Source organism: Crotalus tigris, unplaced genomic scaffold (genome assembly GCF_016545835.1).
Source record: "Crotalus tigris isolate CLP2741 ecotype Arizona unplaced genomic scaffold, ASM1654583v1 scf7180000024389.207434, whole genome shotgun sequence".
NCBI lineage: Eukaryota > Metazoa > Chordata > Lepidosauria > Squamata > Viperidae > Crotalus > Crotalus tigris.
Window position 1 is genome coordinate 113,733 of NW_024100559.1, and position 19,778 is coordinate 133,510.

The 19,778-nt window shown below is 36.5% G+C and overlaps 1 protein-coding gene across 7 annotated transcripts in view; it reads right to left on the reverse strand.

Annotated features, from left to right (window-relative positions):
* CCDC141 (coiled-coil domain containing 141) overlaps nt 1-19,778 on the reverse strand; it is a 144,427-nt gene that overhangs the window by 58,882 nt on the left and 65,767 nt on the right. For all 7 annotated transcript variants that reach the window (XM_039329172.1, XM_039329170.1, XM_039329169.1 and 4 more), the window contains 3 exons: nt 18,213-18,407; nt 9,506-9,678; nt 7,812-7,953 (listed from right to left, as the gene is read on the reverse strand). In XM_039329172.1, coding sequence (XP_039185106.1) covers nt 7,812-7,953; nt 9,506-9,678; nt 18,213-18,407 — 510 coding nt within the window. The remainder of the gene's footprint in view (nt 1-7,811; nt 7,954-9,505; nt 9,679-18,212; nt 18,408-19,778) is intronic.

Below are 19,778 nucleotides of genomic sequence, written 5' to 3' on the forward strand. Positions count from 1 at the left end.
TGTAACATATTTAAATGAAAATATTTGATCTTGAGAATGGCACTGCTGAATGCATGAAGAAAAGGAATGTTACATTTGAATGAAATGGGTTGAAGTATATGTCAGAAAATATTAATTTGTGTCATCTAGATCAGGGGTCCCCAACCCCCGGTGGTTGGACTGGCACCAGGCCATGGCATGCCAGAAACTGGCCGTGCAAACAAGTGGCCCCCATCTGCGGGATGCAGGCAGCACATGAAACCACACCCCCTCCAGTTCACAGAAAAACCTCTCTCCACAGAACAGATCCCTGGTGTCCAAAAGGTTGGGGGGGGGGTATTCTGATCTAGATTGTTGTGAATAAATATGAAAGTATGAACATCAGTAGTAGTCGAATGACATGCTCTAGTGAATGATGATAACTGAAGAACCCAATATGAGGGTTTTTGGGGGGGGGACTAACATTCTAAATTAATGCAGTCAACGGGGAAAAAAATTCTACTAGATGACATGAATTGGAAAGTGGGAATGAGACAAAAGAGCAAAGAAAACGTGATTGGAACATTTAGAAATCCAAAGATAAATGAGAATGGTACGGTTTGACCAGTACGTGCCTATCAGTATCCATTTTGAATACATAGTCTACATATGTAAATAAAACTGCTTGTACAAATACATGGCAAAGGAAATAATTTAAATCTGAAAGCATGATTGAACATTTATGATGAAAGATAAAGAGAATATGAGCAGAGTACAAAAGTAAGTGATCAGCATGAATTAAATAGGGTGGGCCATATAGAATGAATGAGGATACAGTGGCAAAAGAAGCAATTTGAAGGTCAAGGGAAATTGGAAAAATGAATAGAATAGAGATGGAAGGGACCAGGGAAGTCTTCTAGTCCACCCCCCCACTCAGGCAGGAGAATCTATACCATTTTAGACAAGTGACTGTCTAGTCTCTTCTTAAAAATCTCCAGTGATGGAGTGCCCATGATTTCTGAAGGCAAGCTGTTCCATCGGTTAATTGTCTTCAATGTTAGGAAGTTTCTCCTTAATTCCAGGTTGCTTCTCTCTTTGATCAGTTTCCAACCATTGTTTCTTGCCTTGCCTTCTGTGCTTTGGAGAATAATTTGACCCCCTCTTCTTTGTGGCAGCCTCTCAAATACTGGAATACTGCTATCATGTCACTCCTATTTCTTCTTTTCTTTAGACTAGCCAAACTCAAGTCCTGCAGCCATTCTTCATATGTTTTAGTCTCCAGGCCTTTGATCATCTTAGTTGCTCTTCTCTGAATTTTTTCCAAACACTCAACATCTTTTTTGTAGTATGGTGACCAAATTGGTTGCAAAATTCCAGGTGTGGTCTCACTAAGGTTTTATAAAGCGGTACTAATACTCACGTGATCTTGAGTCTATCCCTCTGTTTATACAACCCAGGATTGTATTAGCTTTTTTGGCTGTTGCTGCACACTGCTGGCTCATAGTCAAGTGATCGTCCACTAGAACTACAATTTTTGAACCAGATCTTGCCTAATCTGTACTTATACCTTTGATTTTTCCTGCCTAAATGTACATAAAACTTTGCTTTTCTCCACACTAAAGTTCATTTTATTGGATAGGGCCCATTGTTCAAATTTGTCAATATCTTTTTGGATCCTGAGCTTGTCTTCTGGGGTGCTGGCTATTCCTGTTAGTTTAGTGTCATCTGCAAATATGATAAGTTTCCCTTCTATTCCTTCATCTAAGTCAGATGTCTCCAACCTGTCTTGGTTGGCGGACTGGAGAAAAAGGGGGAGAGAAGCATTTTACACGTACATGTGCACTTGCAGGCAAACAGGGCTGCGACCACACATGACGCAAACAGGGCAGTGCTAGCGCCCATGTGCCACTTCCTAGCATTGTGCTGGTTTTGTCACGTGGGCATTAGCATTGCCCCATTTTCATGCCATGCGTTAGCATCGCCCCATTTTCATGCCTGGTTTTCATGCTATGCCATGCCCAATTTTTGCACCACGTAGGCCCAGTTTGCCTCTGCTTTCACGCCATGCACCTCCTGGTTTCCCCATGTGCTACCCGGTTTTCACGCTGTACGACGCCTGGTTTTTGCGCCATGCACCACCGAGTTGCCTATTTTTGTGCTGTGCGCCGCCTGGTTTTCTCCCATTTTCATGCCACCCAACACCCAGTTTTCTCCTATTTTCATGCTATGTGCCACCCAGTTTTTGCACTGCGCACCACTTTGTTTGCACAGCAGCAGCACCCTATTTTCACCGTACAGCTCCCATTTGTATAGTGGCGGCAGTGCTAGCACAAGTGGGGGTGAGTGCACATGTGTGGCACTGGTCAGCCTGTTCCGTGGTCTGGTGGCCCGTAGGCCATGGCCCAGTAGTGGGCTGCAGACTGCAGGTTGGGGACCCTTGATCTAAGTCCTTTATGAAGATATTGAAGAGTACTGGACCTAGAGGTTTGGCTATAACTTATCTTGCCAAAAAGAGTAAGGAAAAGAAACATATTCAACATAGATTGAAAGAACAACTTAGTATTCTGGGATCTGAGTTACAATTTGACCCACAAAAGAAAAATCTGAAAATACAAATGGAATTATTAAAACACAAATTAAATTTACTTGAGACAAATATAATGACACAACAGATTAAACGACCTAAACAGAATTTCTTTGAAAATGCTAATAAACCAGGGAGATGGCTTGCATATAGATTAAAAAAAGAAAGAGAAAAAAGATTAATAAGTAAGCTATGGGACTCAGAGGGTAAGCTACATTGCCATAATGATTTAATGAAAAAAATTAAGAAGGCTTATTATGAGACACTTTATAAAGCGGAGACGGTTTCTAAAGAGGCAATCCAGGCTTACTTAAAAGAAGCAAATCTCTCAAAGGTTCCTGAGAATATACGCTAGAGGCTAAATGAGAATATATCAATGATGGAGATTACAGAGGCAATAAAAAAGCAAAAGAAAGATAAAACACCAGGACCTGATGGACTTCCTGCAGAATTTTATGTAGCGTTACAAGATATTATAACTCCAACTTTAAAAGACTTATGTAATGAAGTCTTCATACAGACAAAAATACCGGACTCATGGACTGAAGCTAATATCACTTTGTTACCTAAAGAAGATACTGATCATACACTAATTAAAAATTATAGACCAATATCACTACTAAATGTGGATTATAAAATCTTTGCTGCAATAATGGCAGAAAGAATGAAAAACTTTCTGACTGAATTTATTCACTCAGACCAAAATGGTTTCCTACCAAAAAGACAGATAAAGAACAACTTGAGGATTATTTTAAACATCTTGGAATATTATGAAATCCATCCAGGGAACCAGATGGCACTTATATTTCTTGATGCACAAAAAGCCTTTGATAATTTAAATTGGCAATTTATGTTTCAACAATTTCAAGAAATGGACTTCGGTGAGAATTTCAACAAAGCAATTCAAGCAATTTATAAGAAACAAACAGCAAGAATACTTTTAAATGGAGATTACACAGATGGATTTGAGATTAAAAACGGCACCAGACAGGGATGTCCACTGTCTCCCGTTATTTTTTCTTACATTAGAGATACTGGCAAGAAATATTAGACAAGATACAGAAATTAAAGGTCTGGAGATTAAAGACCAGAAATATAAACTACAGGCCTTTGCGAATGACTTGGTTTTTATTTTAGAGGAGCCATTGGAAACAGCTGATAAACTCTTGCAGAAAATTGAGAAATTTGGAGAAGTGACTGGACTGAAAATAAATAGGGAAAAGACTAAAGTATTAACAAAAAACCTAACAGATAAACAGAAAATTCAACTTGCTAAAATGACAAACCTTCAAATAGTTAAAAAAGTCAAATATTTGGGCATTTATTTAACTGCAAAATATACCACATTAAAAGAAGATAACTACGAGAGATTAATGAAACAAATAAAAATAGACCTGGAAAGGTGGGAAAATCTTCAGTTATCACTCCTAGGAATAATAGCAACGGTTAAGATGAACATTTTACCAAAGCTAATTTTTCTATTCCAAACAGTTCCTGTTAAACTTACTAAGAATTTTTTTGATGATCTAAATGCAATGATTCTAAGATTTATATGGCAAAGAAAGAAAGCTAGAATCAAATGTAAATTGTTACAAGAATCTAAGGATAGAGGGGGCTTTGGACTTCCAGATTAAAGACTTTATTATCAAGCAGCTATTCTGCTTTGGCTTAAAGAATGGATTGTATTGAGAAATAAAAGATTGCTTTATTTAGAGGGACATGATCTTCAACTAGGTTGGCATGTTTTTATATGGTATGAGAAAACTAAAGCACATAAATACTTTCAAAATCATGCGATAAGAAACGTACTACTTTCAGAATGGGAGAAAATCAAACATAAAATATATATGAAAATACCTGAGTGGCTTTCAACAATGGAAGCATTTGCTTATGCAAACCTGATTAACTATGATAAACTGGCTAGATATAAAGATATTTTGGACAAAGAGGGAAAACTTAAGGACAGGCAAACTCTTCAACAACGAGGTATTGACTTGATATGGTGGTCCTATTTGCAAATTCAAACAAGATATGAAAAAGATATAAAGTCAACAGGATTTTATAAAGAACAGATTCCATTAGATAAAATTTTGCTAAAAACAGATGAGAATTTGATTAAGAAACTCTATAAATTTCTTTTAAAATGGAAGATGGAAGAAGGACAAGTAAAAGAAACAATGATAGCATGGGCAAAGAACTTTGGATATTCTATAGATTTGGAAGACTGACAAAAACTTTAGGATAAAAATATTAAGCTTACAAAAGTGGTAGCATATAAAGAAAACTTATATAAGATGTTTTATAGATGGCAATTTATATAAGATGTTTTATAGATGGCATATGACACCAGTTCGCTTAGCGAAAATGTTTAAAAATGTTTTGGATACTTGCTGGAAATGTAAACAACAGCCAGGCACTTATTACCATGCCTAGTGGATATGCCCTAATGCTAAGAAATACTGGTCTAAGATTCATAGATGGTTGGAAAAGATGATGAAAATACAGATAGAATTTAAACCGGAATTATTTTTGTTAGAAATATTAAGACCTAATTATGGTAAAGAGAATGATCATTTGATACCACATGTTTTAACAGCCATGAGGATAGTATTTGCCCAATTTGGGAAAAATGAGAATCTACCATCTGACCAGATTATAATTACTAAAATCTTAGAGTGTGCAGAAATGGATAGATTAACATTGGAGATGAAAGAAAAAGATGACTCAGTTTATTTTATAACTTGGGAAAATTTTTATCAATGGTTAGAGACACGTTAGAATCTGAAAAGGACTTAATATTTTAGAATAGATGATTGATTTTTAACCGAGTTATAATTAATAGGTTGATAACATCTTTATTTTTAGTGATTTAGTGATTTTTATCCATTAATGTTGATAGTCATGACTTCTTGAGATTTTATTATTCATGTTTATTTAAATAGATGAATTTATTTGTTTATTAATTATTAGTAATATGGCTATAGTTAAGCTTATTTTAAAAATGGTTGAGTATGATATTTACTCATTATTATGATCCGGACAGTAGCTTGTTTGTTAAAATATGTGATTGTACCTATCCTTATTTTATCCTAAATCCCTTATTCCCTTCCCCCCATCCCCTTCCCTTATCATACCCACATTGTTCCTATTTTTTCCTTATGCATATAAATTCAATAAAATATTGTTTAAAAAAAAGAGTACTGGACCTAAGATGGAACTTTGTGGTACCCCGCTGCTTACTTCTCTCCATGTGGATGTAGTACCATTGAGGACTACTCGTTGAGTACACTTTGTCAGCCAGCTACAAATCCATCTGGTGGTGATGTTGTCTATTTCACCTCTTTCTAGTTTATCAAGAATTAGGTTGTGGTCTACTTTGTCAAATGCCTTACTGAAAACTAGGTATACTATGTCAATGGCATTTTGCTGGTCTGCTAATTTAGTCACTTTATCAAAGAATGAAATAAGATTGGTTTGGCATGATCTGTTTTTAAAAAACCTGTGCTACTAGTTATAACTTTGTTTGCTTCTAGTTGTTTGCAAATCTGTTTTTTTTTAATTATCTTTTCCAGGATCTTCCCAGGTATTGATTTTAGACTGATTGGTCTGTAGTTTCCTGTTTTTTTTTTCCTTTCTTGAAGATGGGAATCACATCAGCTCTTTTCTAATCCTCAGGTACTTCCCCGATGCTCCAGGATTATTGAAAAAATGGTGCAACAGTTCTGAGATACATCTGCCAGCTCCTTCAGAACTCTGAGATGTAATCTGTCGGATTCTGGTGATTTATATTGGCCAACGTTGGATAGGTGTTCTCTTATCTTCTTCTTGCTTATTTTAATTTCTATTTCTAGTTTGTCTTTGGCAGTAGTTTTTTCGTATGTTGGGCTATAAGTTCTTTTTGTGTGAAGACTGATGCAAAGAATGCGTTAAGAAGCTCTGCTTTCTACTATTATTTCCTTGTCATCTTCTCTCTTTAGTGGACCTAGTTTCCTTGACTTTTTTCTTGTTATTAATATGTTGAAAGAAACTTGATTTCTGTTGCATATCTTTGTTCGTTCTGAGCCTTTGCTTTCCTGACTTCATCTTTGCATGTTCTGGTTGTCTGTTGATAATCTCCCTTAGTTATTTGTTCCTCTTTCCATTTTTTGTACTTGTCCTTTTTGTCATTCAGTTTGTTAGAGGAATCTTTGTACAGCCATGCTGGTTTCTTCTTGAATTTCTTGTTTTTCTTTTTTGGTGGTATTGTGATCAACTGGGCTTTTATGATCACATTTTTCAGAATTTCCCATGCTTCTTGAGTTGTTTTCCCCTTTAAGATTTTCATCCATGGAATCTTTCCTAGGTTCTCTCCGAGTTTGTTAAAATCAGCTCTTTTGAAGTTTAAGACACTGGCTGGATTATTTTCTATTGCCTGTATTTGCATTATATTGAATTCCAAATGTAGAAAACCATGAGTGGATGAAATTTGTGAGTTACTGAAAATAAGAGTGATGGGCAGTCTAAAGAACAAAAGGCAAGGTAGGAACAGTGTATGGATATTGTGTACAGACAGATGTGTAAGCAAGGGTAGAAAATATGGAAAGATATAAATAATTGCATTAGCATAGTCTAATCTGACCTATGAATCTTTTTCTTAAACCAGGCCTTGAGGTTTTTTTGACTTAATATTTCTTAATCCTTTTCTATTGCTTATTTGAAAAACCTAACAAATGCTAGAATTGATTTGAGCATTAAATTTTATTTTGTGAGATTAATTAGGGAATACTTCAAGGCAGGTGTGGCAATTAATTTTCCCAAGGGGACACATGAGAAACTGGAAGTGTTGTGGAGGGCTGAACAAATGTTACCTGATTTTATGTTCTCAAACTCTGTCAACTCCTCAGGTTGCTCCAGGCAAGGAGCAAGCACTGCACTGGCACAAAAAAGTGGTTTCTCTCCTTGCCCTCTCATGACTGCCAGCTAACCAAAGTAGCACATAGTGACTGTGCAGAGCTGTGAGGAAGGGTGAATCTGACTTGTCCAACCTCAGAAGATGAAATCATGTCAATTTATTTATTTACTGGTAATTCAAGGCAGTGAATATATCCAACACACTTTCCTATATTGTTGGAAACCTTTCCATTATGTGTATGCATGTGACAGAAAAAAAATTAAAAGTATGTACAGTATGTATAGGTTTATTGAGAACTTGAAATAAGTTTGCACATCTTTTAGTATATAATTTCAGTATTCTGTAATATTTATTGCTACACATATTCAGTAGCTATACCTTTTTGAGATAATCTTCTAAAGAAGTGGCTAGGTGTTCCTGGTTTGAGGCAAATTCTTTATGATCAGGAAACTGTTTGATCAACTGATCTACTTTTTTCTCAATGTAGTCCATCCTTTCCTGAATCCCAATCATCCAAGAACTGAAAGTGCAATGAAATCATGGTTAATGTTGGCTGGTAAGTGAAAGTATAATGTTATATATGTATTCTAATGCTATATATCAAAATTATTTATGGCTGCTCTGTTTTCAAAAAGCCCAGTATAATAAAAGGAATGCTTAGTAAAAGAGAGCTTAGGATATACAGTTGAATTCCAATTCTTATTTCCCATATTTACCACAGGTATTCCTCAACTTATATCTGTAATTGACCCCGGAATTCATCAGATCCTGATTTTTCAGCATTTTTTTTTTGCAGTGGTTCTTGTGCAAACATGTGATCATTAACTAACCATGGTGGTCATTAAGTGAATCCATTTTACAGACAATTCACAATGAATACTCTCCCTGTGAGTTTTAAGACTAGCAGTTACTCTAAAATGTTGTTTTAAATAAAAATTAGCACACAGTCATGTGGCAAAGAACCAACAAACCTGCTAAATATTTGAGCTCCAGGGTGCTGATTTATAATAAGGCAAAGACGCAAGATAGACCTCTTCAAACTGCTTATCACATACAATTAGGATAAGAAAATTGCATTTATGGAAAGAATTGTTACCCTCAGTTAATTTATAACAGAAATTTTCTCTGGCAAAGCATTCTGAAATTAAATAGCACTGCAAACTCCATTAAAATATTAATACTGATCATGAAAATCATTTGAGTGCCTAAAGAAGAATTGCATTCTCATTTGGAACTTTATTAGATCTGAAAGCCCCTACTCAGAATAAAAGTATAGTTGTGAAGGCTGAACAATCACTTCATGCTCCCAAATGGTGGATTGGTGGATATATTCTGAACTGGTAATGGGCAGAATTTTCCTTCTTCAATACAGAACAAGATAACCATATAGTCCCTTAACTAAATGTAATTGGAAACCAGCAGTTTTTTATTTTCATTGTACTGATGAATAACTTAATAGAATTTTCTATCAGGACAATTTCCATTTACTATAAAGATGCTAGGAGAACAAGATCAAAGTTTTTCCTTCTTTGCCCAACTGGAGTTCTGCTTCTTCTTAGCTGAAATGGGCAAGCAGAAGCGGACTGGCAAATTGGCCATAGATGATCACGTATAGCTGCTACTGTTTTTGTTTATTTTATTTATTTATTCTCATATAGAACAGCATCTATGTTATATAACAATTTTCAGTCATTTATGCTGGCTCCAAAACTGCTTATCCTAACAATGTCTATGACACAGAAATGAAGGTGCTACGTCTACTAATCATAAGAAGGCTAGGAGTTTTCACCATTATTTGGCCTAGCTTAAGAAAATCTAGGGGAAAAAATCAGTTGGATGGGCTTTGAGATGCCCAACAAAATTCTGTGGGATCACCTTGGATCTGAACCTATCATAAATGGATTTGGATGGTGGCAATTACATAGAAACCTAGATTTAAATTTCTCTATTTTAAGATTTCATTTCAACACTATTTAACCATTGAAGGTAACATAACTTCCCAATAGGGATTCTCACATCTATGAAGCATTTTATAATGTAGGTAGAGCTCTCCAGTTACACATTATACTTACCTGTGAACATCTTGTTTGCTAAGTAAGGCTTGTCCCTTCTGAAGAACATCATCTGATCCATTTTTAATTTCTTTTTGTAGTTCCTCATGTTTTATTGCCAAAATGGGCAAGTTGAAAACTTTAGATTCAAAAAGTTTTAGGGAAGCCTCTACATTTTCAAGTATATCATATGCCTATCAAATAAAAAACACTTTGAAAAAGTTATAGGTAGAAGCATGGTGGCTGCCAACTACTATGGTTAAGACAATTGTTTGATAAACTTTTAATAAACCATTTTTTCTCTCTATGACATTGTAGAAAGGGTATATAATGCATCCTTATTTGATTGACATTATAGAATGGAATGGAACGGAATGGAATGGAACAGAATAGAATACTTATTGGCCAAGTGTGATTGGACATACATGGAAGTTGTCTCCGGTGCATAAACTCTCATTGTACATACAAACAACAAAGCAATAAGATACCAAAAGGAGAAAGTAGTAGAAAAGATGATAAGGATAATAGTAATACAGCCATACTACATGGGTAAATATCCTTAGACATAAGAAAGCATTGTGGGAAATTAGGTGTTCAGCAGAGTGATGGAACAAGGGAAAAAACTGTCTCTGTGTCTAGTTGTTTTAGCATGCAATGCCATATAGCAGTATCCTGAAGAGAGGAATTCAAACAGTTTATATCTAGGATATGAGGTTCTGTAGATATTTTCTCAGCCCTCTTTCTGACCTGTGTGGTATATAGGTCCTTGATGAAAGGCAGGCTGGTTGCAGCTGTTTTTTCTGCAGTCCTAACTATCTCTTGAAGTCTGTACCTGTCCTGTTGGTTGCTGCACCAAACAAAATATGTATGATATGTATAATGTGAATTTTGACAAAAAGAACTTCTACAGGATTTTTCAATTGCCCTATTATTCCAGATTATTCTCCCTACCATTAAGAGCAGATCTAAGGAAAGCAATCTTATCTTGCTTTCAACTAGTAGAAAAATTCTATCAATCAGAAGTCTCCTGTCCACAGTTTACATTGTTGGATCCAATCCATTCTGTTTTTCTTATACAATAAAATTAATTCTTCATGACACATAAGAGTTCTACATGTGTGATTATTTTAATTGCTGCAATGTGTGCAAATTATCTTTATAATCTAATTTCAGCTTTGATATAATTGGATTTTGTTTTTCAAACAGGAAATTTCATGCTATAAACATGAAAAGTGAAGTTTAGATAGCAGCAGAAAAAGACCCTTTGAGAAAATATTGGCAATATATCAATTTTATGCTATAGATTTTTATAACATCTCTAAGGATTTGGTTTCAAGTCAGAAAGATATAATCCCAGATAATATATCCAATGCACAGACAAACTCTGTATTTTGCCCAAACATCTGCCTAGATATTTTTCCCACAGTGGCCAGCTATCCCAGAAAAGCATATAATGCTATCATTTTATTAGCCTTTTCAAGTACATTCTAAAGAGAGTTTTCATAATAAATGCCTACTGATGGCCTATGCTGTACTGATTCCAAAAATCATGACTTGAATTAAAACAATCCATGCTATTGGGTTCTCTTCAATACTTTTCTTACTCAAAACTAAAACACCCATCACACATTGTGAGGTGATTAATAAATTGATAGATGTTTTTGCCAATCTGAATATTTTCTATTCCAGATTATGCTGATGAGAGATATACTTGAATTTTTGAAATGCTATGATCTTGGAAGTAGAAACAATAGACCTGGTCATATGAACAAAAAGCTCCTTGCTGAGATCTAAATTTTCTGGATCAATTGAAGACTATATAAAATATACTTATAGCTAATTTTAAGGTCTTTTAGCAATTATCAGTTTTCTATCACTATTTCAGAGTCCTAGAGAATAATCCCCCAATCAACGTGATCAATGCTAAGGGATGCTCAGAATTAAATTCAGACTATCAGGAGATTCTAGCACTAGCCTCCACAATGGTTTTAGAAGTAATATTTTTAGTCTTACTCAAAATAACCTCATCCTTGAGGGAAGTGGAAGAGACAACTATATTGAATACATTTTCATTCTTACGGTTAATTGAATGCATTGGTTGTTAACATAAAAGAACAAAAAACTGAAATGGATAATTTATAAGTTATCTCAGAGCATTGTAAAAAAAATCTGACAATTAATTAATTTTCCAGAATCACAGCAGGGATTATTCATTATCTATATCTGCTAATGTAATTCTAAACAAAACATGAACTCTTTCTTATAATTAAGCTATTCAAATTCTAGCCAATCAGATTGCTTTAATAATCTATGTTTTTAACACATGAAAAAGAATTAATAGCATGTATGTGTGTATGTATATATCTTTGTGTGTATGTGTGTAAAGACTCTCTGTGTGTTTGTATATAATCCTCATGTACTCTAGGCAGATAGATAGACAGATAGATAGATAGATAGATAGATAGATAGATAGATAGATAGATAGATAGAGTGTGTGTGTGTGTGTGTGTGTGAGAGAGAGAGAGAGAGAGAGAGAGAGAGACTGATATAGGTATAGGTATTAGTATAGGTAGAGATAGATAGATAGATAGATAGATAGATAGATAGATAGATAGATAGATAGATAGATAGATAGAGATAGAGAGAGTCTTTACAATGTTTGAATGCTTCCATGTAATTCATCTCTTTTCTTACCTTATCAATATCACTTTCAGTAGAAGTCCCACAAGACACTGCAGCAAAAAAAAGATCTCGCGAAGTTGGAATTGATTGATTGACCTTTCCCCCCACCCCCACAAACTTCTTTTGTTTCCCTGCACGCAGCACTGCAAGAGAAACGGCATGGGGCTGGAAGTCAGGTAAGGAAAGAAATGCAATTCCTATGGGAAGTAAGGGCATCTGGGTGGTGGTGTGGTAAGCTCTCCAGCTCCATGGGGAAGGGGCAGCCAGAATGGGTGCTGATGGCAGGACACCGGCCTGCTTCACCATCCTCCAGGCTAGATCTTTCAGGAGTAGATATTAAATTCCCCCCTGAGAAATTAGCCAAGAGTCAAAGTTTTTCTTTTTCTGTAAACAATTCTTGGGCTTAAACAGCAATCAGAGTATTTCTTTTTCTGCAAACACCTTTTAATCTTATGGCTGGCTCAGTATGTTTTCTTTCTTTGTTCCCAGCTGTCTTCTTGAGAGTTATTAAAGTTCAAGGGAACAGAATATTCTTTGTTTCTGAGTGTCTTGCCAATTTCTGAATCAATCTTGTTCATGTTCTATACTCTAATTCTCCACTAGATGTCAGTAGTTTTTTTGTTTTCCAGATTTTTCAAACAAAAAGTTCTTATTTTTTATATATTTCTTCAGAACCCTTTAGGGTGTAAAATCTTAACAATTTTCTTAGTTTCTAGATTTATCCAGACTGTAGTATTATAGATTTCATTTCAATATATTTCTTTCCCCTCTTAAAGGTTAATTAACTGCTTCCGTCTATGGAGAAATGGGGGTTAGTCCCCTCCCTTCACTTTTGGAGGATTTCTTACTTTGGGGATCTTTCCCAAGGAATCAGTTACAAAATAGAAGAGGGAAGATTGATACTCTCACCAATTCCAAGCACGCTGTTCATCATTGTTTTAGTTCGTGCACTTGGATTTTGGCTGCAAGTAGCTTGGGCTAGAAACTGGTGTGCAGCTAGCCTTCTCCTGTTGGGTTAGAGGGTTTTCCCCAGATCGAATGGATCAACCACTGCTGATCTGTGTTTGTCGGAGCACCCCTCTTTCTTCGTCGCTTCTCCAGGGCAACTTTTGACACATTTAGAGTTCCCTGGCAGGGCGAAACCCGCCATGGGGTATGGAACTCCGCTATCCTGTGGCTATACATTACGGCGCAAAACCGGAAGTCCAAAGTCCTGAATTTAAAGTGCTGAAATACTTAGCTCATGAGATACCCCAAGATGTCCTAGAAAACAGATTCTGTATGGCAGATTTTAATAGCCAAATATTGATTCAGATATGGAGTGCTTTATCAAGTATTGTACTGCTTATATGCAAATTCAACCTTTACATGATAGACACTATTCCCTACCACCTCCTTCTTGAACAAACTGAGCACACATATTGTGAACTCCACAGAACAAGCAATGTCATCGATTATTACTCTTCTTACCCTGAGGCAGCTTTGTTTGACACTTGCTGTATTTCAGCTGTTACCATTCTCTGTGCACTACAATATATTTTGCTTTTTTGTATCTCCTTATGAAATGGTTATGGGTAATGAACAACATTTGTGAGATCACCTGGCTTTGACATTTTTCCTACATTAGGCATATCTGTGCTTCCAAAGAGCAAGCAAAATTTCAGGCCAGAAAGTGTGAAGGGAGGGGAACTGGGAAAAAACGGAATTTGCTAAGATTTTAACTGCATATCATCCTATTATACAAGGGCTTTAAAGCAGACACCTGCTAAATTGCTTCTTTCTCAGGGCATTTGTATTAACCATCTTGGTCTGTCTCAAGTGAAACTGGATGATTCAGCTGTTGCAGGACATTATCAAAAATACTGGGTCCAAAAGAAACATTATGCTGATGCCACATGTTTAGTTTAATGATGGTTTGAAAGTAGGGACTTTGTACACATTGCTAACAATTTGGCTGGTGATAAACTTCAGCCAATATATAAAAGCATGTGTGACCTTATCTTCTGGAGCATTTCTAAGTCTTTATTTGAATTATGGTAGCGTTTTAATTAAAATGTCAAGCATCTTAGAAAGGTTCCATCTCAGCTGAACCGCAGCGATGTGGCAATCCCTTCTACTTCAGACCAGACAACTGGTCTGCATCTCACGATACAGAGACTGCTGCACCATAGAATGCTGGAGCGGAGAGAGCAGCTTAGTGGAAAAGCTGGAAGCTCTGAAGTGACCTTCACACGGGGGATGACAGCTAGACATGGCAGATTTATTAGAAGACCTTCTAGAATTCATGAAGTAGTTTTGGGTGAGGTAGGTGTGTGTTTGCGTGTGTGTGTATGTGTGTGTGTGAGAGAGAGATTGTGTGAGAGAAAGATCAAAGATTTTTTCTTTGATATTGAAATATTTTCAAACATTAGAAGAATTGGTTTATCATTGTTTCTATTTACAAAGGGAACGATGTAATGTAATGACTTGTAGCAAACAAAGTGGAAGGACTTAGGAGAAAAGCATGAAAGAATATGTGAGTGCTATGACTAAAACTGCTATGTAATAAATAGTTTTAAATTACAACTTAGTCTGGAATCTGTTAAGAATCCCTAAGAAAGAACACAGCACCTCCCATGGCTAGAATAAAATAGAACAGAACTGGAAGGGACCTTGGAGATCTTCTAGTCCAATCCCTTGCTCAAGCAGGAGAATCTATACCATCTCAGACAAGTGATTGTCTAGGCTCTTCTTAAAAAACCTCCAGTGATGGTTATTTGTCCTTGCTGTTAGGAAGTTTCTCAATTCCAGGTTGCTTTTCTCTTTGGTCAGTTTCCAACCATTCTTTCTTGTCCTGCCCTCTGGTGCTTTGGAGAATAATTTGACCCCCTCTCAAATACGGGAATACTGCTATCATGTCACCTCTATTTCTTCTTTTCTTTAGACTGATCCATGCTGACTCAGGAATTCTGGGAGTTGAAGTCCACGAGTCATAAAAGAGCCAAGGTTGCCTACCCCAGGGCTAGCCAAACCCAAGTCCTGCAATTGTTCTTCATACTGTATGTTTTAGTCTCCAGGCCTTTGATCATCTTGCTATTCACTTCAGCTTTCTTCTCTTCAATTTAGAGTAACATCGTTAAACTTTGGACTTTGAAAGGATATTTAATTACAACTTTAAGCCTACATCACTTATTGGCCATGTTGGCTGGCCTGAAATAGGTTCAGCAGTATCAGGACTTAACTTCCACTTCTGATTTAGGAATATCTTATGTCATAAAACTAATACAGGCATTAAGATCTTCAAAAAGAATCCAGTGCCTGCAGTGAAGTAGTAGACAGAGCCTAGTGGAACTAAAATTCCCAAATGAATCCCAATTATTACAATTCTACTGGTAAGTGGAAGATGGAACCTTCCCATCTGTTTGGTCCTTTGGGCTTCTGTAAAGGGCATATTAAACATGAACTGCTTTTGTGGCTTGACATCTTAATCATAATCCATCTGCATATTGCAATTCCTTTTCTTCAACCACTCCTTCTAATGTCGAAGCATCAAAATCTGGACTACAGCACCAACTATCTAGCATCAGAAATTTCTTTCTTGAAACTGTGCTTGAATCTATTCCATCTCTTTTTGTCCTTACCATATGGAAAGTACAGCTGTCACAACCAAAAGAGACTGCCATAAATATCTTCTGTATATCCCTAATACATTGACATTTTTAAGGGCTTAATTATAAACTTTTTGAGCACCAATCGTAGCTGAGTAGCACAGAACAAACAAACTAAATATTAATTTGGGCTCTTCACCATATAAACTTCGAAAAGTTCTAATGGTTTTGGAACATTTTATAATTCTAATGAGGCTCTCTCAGAATATTTTAAGGAATGGCTAACTAACAACCTATCCTGATGCTAAAAATATAAATTATCAACAGTAAAGTCATGAGAAAGAACCTCCCTCTATTTTTTTTTACATCAAACAAGAAAATATAAAGAAAAAAAAGCATTCCGTAACTATCTCTGAAATAGAAATAGAATGTACATTAAAATAACTTCAGCATTAACAGAGATTCACATAGAAAATTGAATCTTGTGGATTCTGATGAAACAACTATATGTGGATTCTGATGAAAAGAGGCTTCTTCCTCACACCGTTCCCTATTCCATTCTCTTGATTTTGTAGTTGATTTCTAGATTATTTGGTGACATTAAAAATACATAATTTATCAAAATGGGGAAAGTGCTCTAAAAGTACAGGTTTAAATTTAAATATTTAAATTTGAAATTTTATACTCCAAACTTTAGGCCTCTAGCAAACTTTCTATTTTTAAAGCCTTGTGTAGAAAGTGCATACTTAAAATAAGAGATTTTTCTTGAGCATCAGAACTGGACCAGCCATGTTTTCTTCATTTTGCACAATTATTTTAGGCAGATAGGAGGATATTTTGTTTCTACCAGAAGTCCAGAATCCTTGCTATAAATCATCTAAACTAGAGTTCTATCAGTAGCTCACCATTCGGCTTATCGTTCTGTTCCCAGGAATGTACTTCTATGCATGCTTACCTAAAATCTTGCATGGTATACTTTCCATTTCTCACAGGCCACACATCTAACCAACTTTGTGTAGAAATTATAGTAGATTGGAATGATCTATCATTAATTGTTTTCATCTGACTTCTCACTTTTTTGTGAGGTTTTATAAAGCCTGGCTTCATCATTCATGGCTTTTTCCATGTGGTTTGGAAGATGGCAACTTCAATAACTATCAGTCATGAAGTCAACAATGCCCCTCTCCTCGTTTTGCCAAAATGATATAGGAAAGCAACACCACTCCTTGCTTTGTCTCTCTGCATATCTCTAGCATTCAAAGTTAGACCATACTTATGTAATTCCACCCCATCATCTGGGCTGATTGATTTCTGTTGAACAGTAATGTCTCTCAGACTATATTTTAGAGCAATTTCATTTCTACTATACTGGAGGTCTAGAGCAGGGGTCTCCAATCTTTTGGGTTGGTAGATCGGTGGCAGATGCCTTACATGCACATGCACAAATATGAATGTGGTCACATGTGCATACAAACAGGCTGCAAGCATGCACACCACGCAAACAGGGCTGCGAGCACATGCGCGAGGCTCTCAGCAATGGTGGTGCCTGTGTGAGGCTTGTGACGCCAGCGCCACTAGGTTCACGGTGATGCTACCACCAGCGCAATGATCGTGCCATGGCCTGCAGCAATGCTGCCCCAGTGCGAGGATCGCACTGCAGCCCACCTGCTGCCGCCACCTACATGTGGTGCACCGCCACCCACCTACTGCTCACACTACTGCTGCCCCCCACACAAGGTTCGTGGCAATGCCGTCACCCATCCGATACTAGCGACACTGCCACCGCATGCACAACATTTGCATCAATGGTGGGATGAGGGGGGGTGAACACATGCACACACACTGCCCAGCTACTCACACGGCCTGGCGGCCAAGAGGCCGGGCACGGTAGTGGGGTGCAGCCCATAGTTTGGGGACCTCTGGTCTAGAGAGCTTTGGGATAATCTGGTTTCTCCTAGGTGAAAATTCTATCATCCCATCTCCTTGGCTAAACCCATCCTCTGCATTCCCAGCTGAGCATCTACTTTCAGTTCTCTTAGTAATCCCCAGAAAAAAAAGTACACAAATAGAAATAAAATGGGAACTAGAATCAGGAGCTACTAAGTTTTATTTCTTATAGGCTCTGACTGATCAGTAGGAGAAAGCACTGACTGATTGAAGATGTTTTTGGTATTTCAAAGGTTGGTTTTAAACTGTTTTTAAGTAATTGTGTATATAAAGCATAGCAATGTGGAAGTGCTCTATAATCTCAATAATAAAAACAAAGAGGACACAAAAAGAAGCATTGCTGCCAGAAAATGAGACAAAACCTTCAGGTTGGTTTGCAGACACTGCCCTCCCCACTTAGCCATTTTTTAAAAAATTGCCCTGATTTGTTTATCAACAGAGCTACAAATCTAAGGGAGAGTAAGCCTTTTTGCTCAGTGGGTTTCTCTTAGAAATTTTAATTTTTGACTAACCTTCCTTGCTGCAATGAAGAAGTCATTGGCTTCTTGCAACAATGTTTTCCGTTCTTCAAAACAGCGATTTACTTCTTGTTCCAGTAAGTTCATTTTTTTATTTGAAAGCTTTAGATGCTCTTTTTCTGCATACTCCTCTGAAAATAGAATTTTGAGTGCCTCTGATTTTAATCCTTGCAGAGAGGAATTCCATTCCTGGGAAGAGAAGTGTGACTCAGTTGATTATCTGTCAGTGGTGATTTAGATTCAAGTTACTTGATTCAAGACAATAATCACAGATAAGAATAAAATCCACACTAATCTAAAACACCCATGCGTCAAAAGATAACATAACATAAATAGCCACAAGAAAATACACCGAAATCAGCTTGAAAATAATAAAACTGAAATATTTGATGTGATAATAATCTAACAACAATAAATGTTCCTTCCATAATGGTTGCTATGGAAAGGGGTAGTTAGATATCTCCGGGCAATGAATTTCAAAACTGAGAAATCTTTATTCAGTCTGAAAAATCTCTCTGCCAATGCTAAATTATGTATTAACAATCTTCTGTGTCTAGTGCAATATTTGCACTAATTGTAAAAGCAAATCAGCTTGTCCTCCCCCCCATAATGTATGTATTACTTCTGAGTAGAAATTGTTATTTCTGATTTCCCCTCATGTCCTGCTGCGCTGCCTCAATGTGACAGAGGTATATGTGTGTGTGGGGGGGGGGGTTCCTGGGAAGGATAAGAAACAAAGATGAAACAAATATATTGAAATACTGTACAGTAGAGATGTCAACATTAAAGATTTCTTAGAAGATATTCCATACTTATAACTATAAGATGTATAAGATAGCACTGAACTCATTACCAAATAGGAAGTCTGCAGGAACTGATGGAATGCTCACAACAGCATGATAAGCAAAGTTGGTCAACAGATTGGAAGAGACCAATCTACATTCCAATCCCCCCAAAAGGGAGAGTGCGCAAACTACTGTGTAATATCTTTAACTTCACATGCTAGCAAAAAATAGAAAAGACTCTAATACTGGGAAAGGAGGAAGAAAAGATACCAGGTGAACAGTAGTCATGAGACAATGACTACCTGTAGAAAGGTACAGTGGTGATGGGTGCACTATTGAAAGATCTGCAGGACCAAGGAAGGGACAAATTCTCCTAAAGAAAATTTACATATTTGATTGTTAAAGAGTCAGCACCTACTTGATGACACATAATCAATCACTAATAAATTACATTTAATTTGCACACTTTGAAAAAAAATGAGAATGCTATTTTTTTCTCCGAGATAGCATATATCAAACGTCATTGAATTTTAGAATACTTTAAATGACCTGTATTTAAGGTCAATAAGAAAAATTAATGTTATCTTTGGTGTCTCAAAGAAGCTACCACATTTAGTGATGGGGACACTATATCTACATATCTGAAATTCGTGAATTAGCAGTTGTGCTGTAGGCTTTTAGCAGAGGTATACAATCAGCATTCCTGAAACACTTACATGCTCTCTCCAGCTCCTTGCCAAGAAGGCTACTGAATTGTAATTTTTAAGGTGACAAA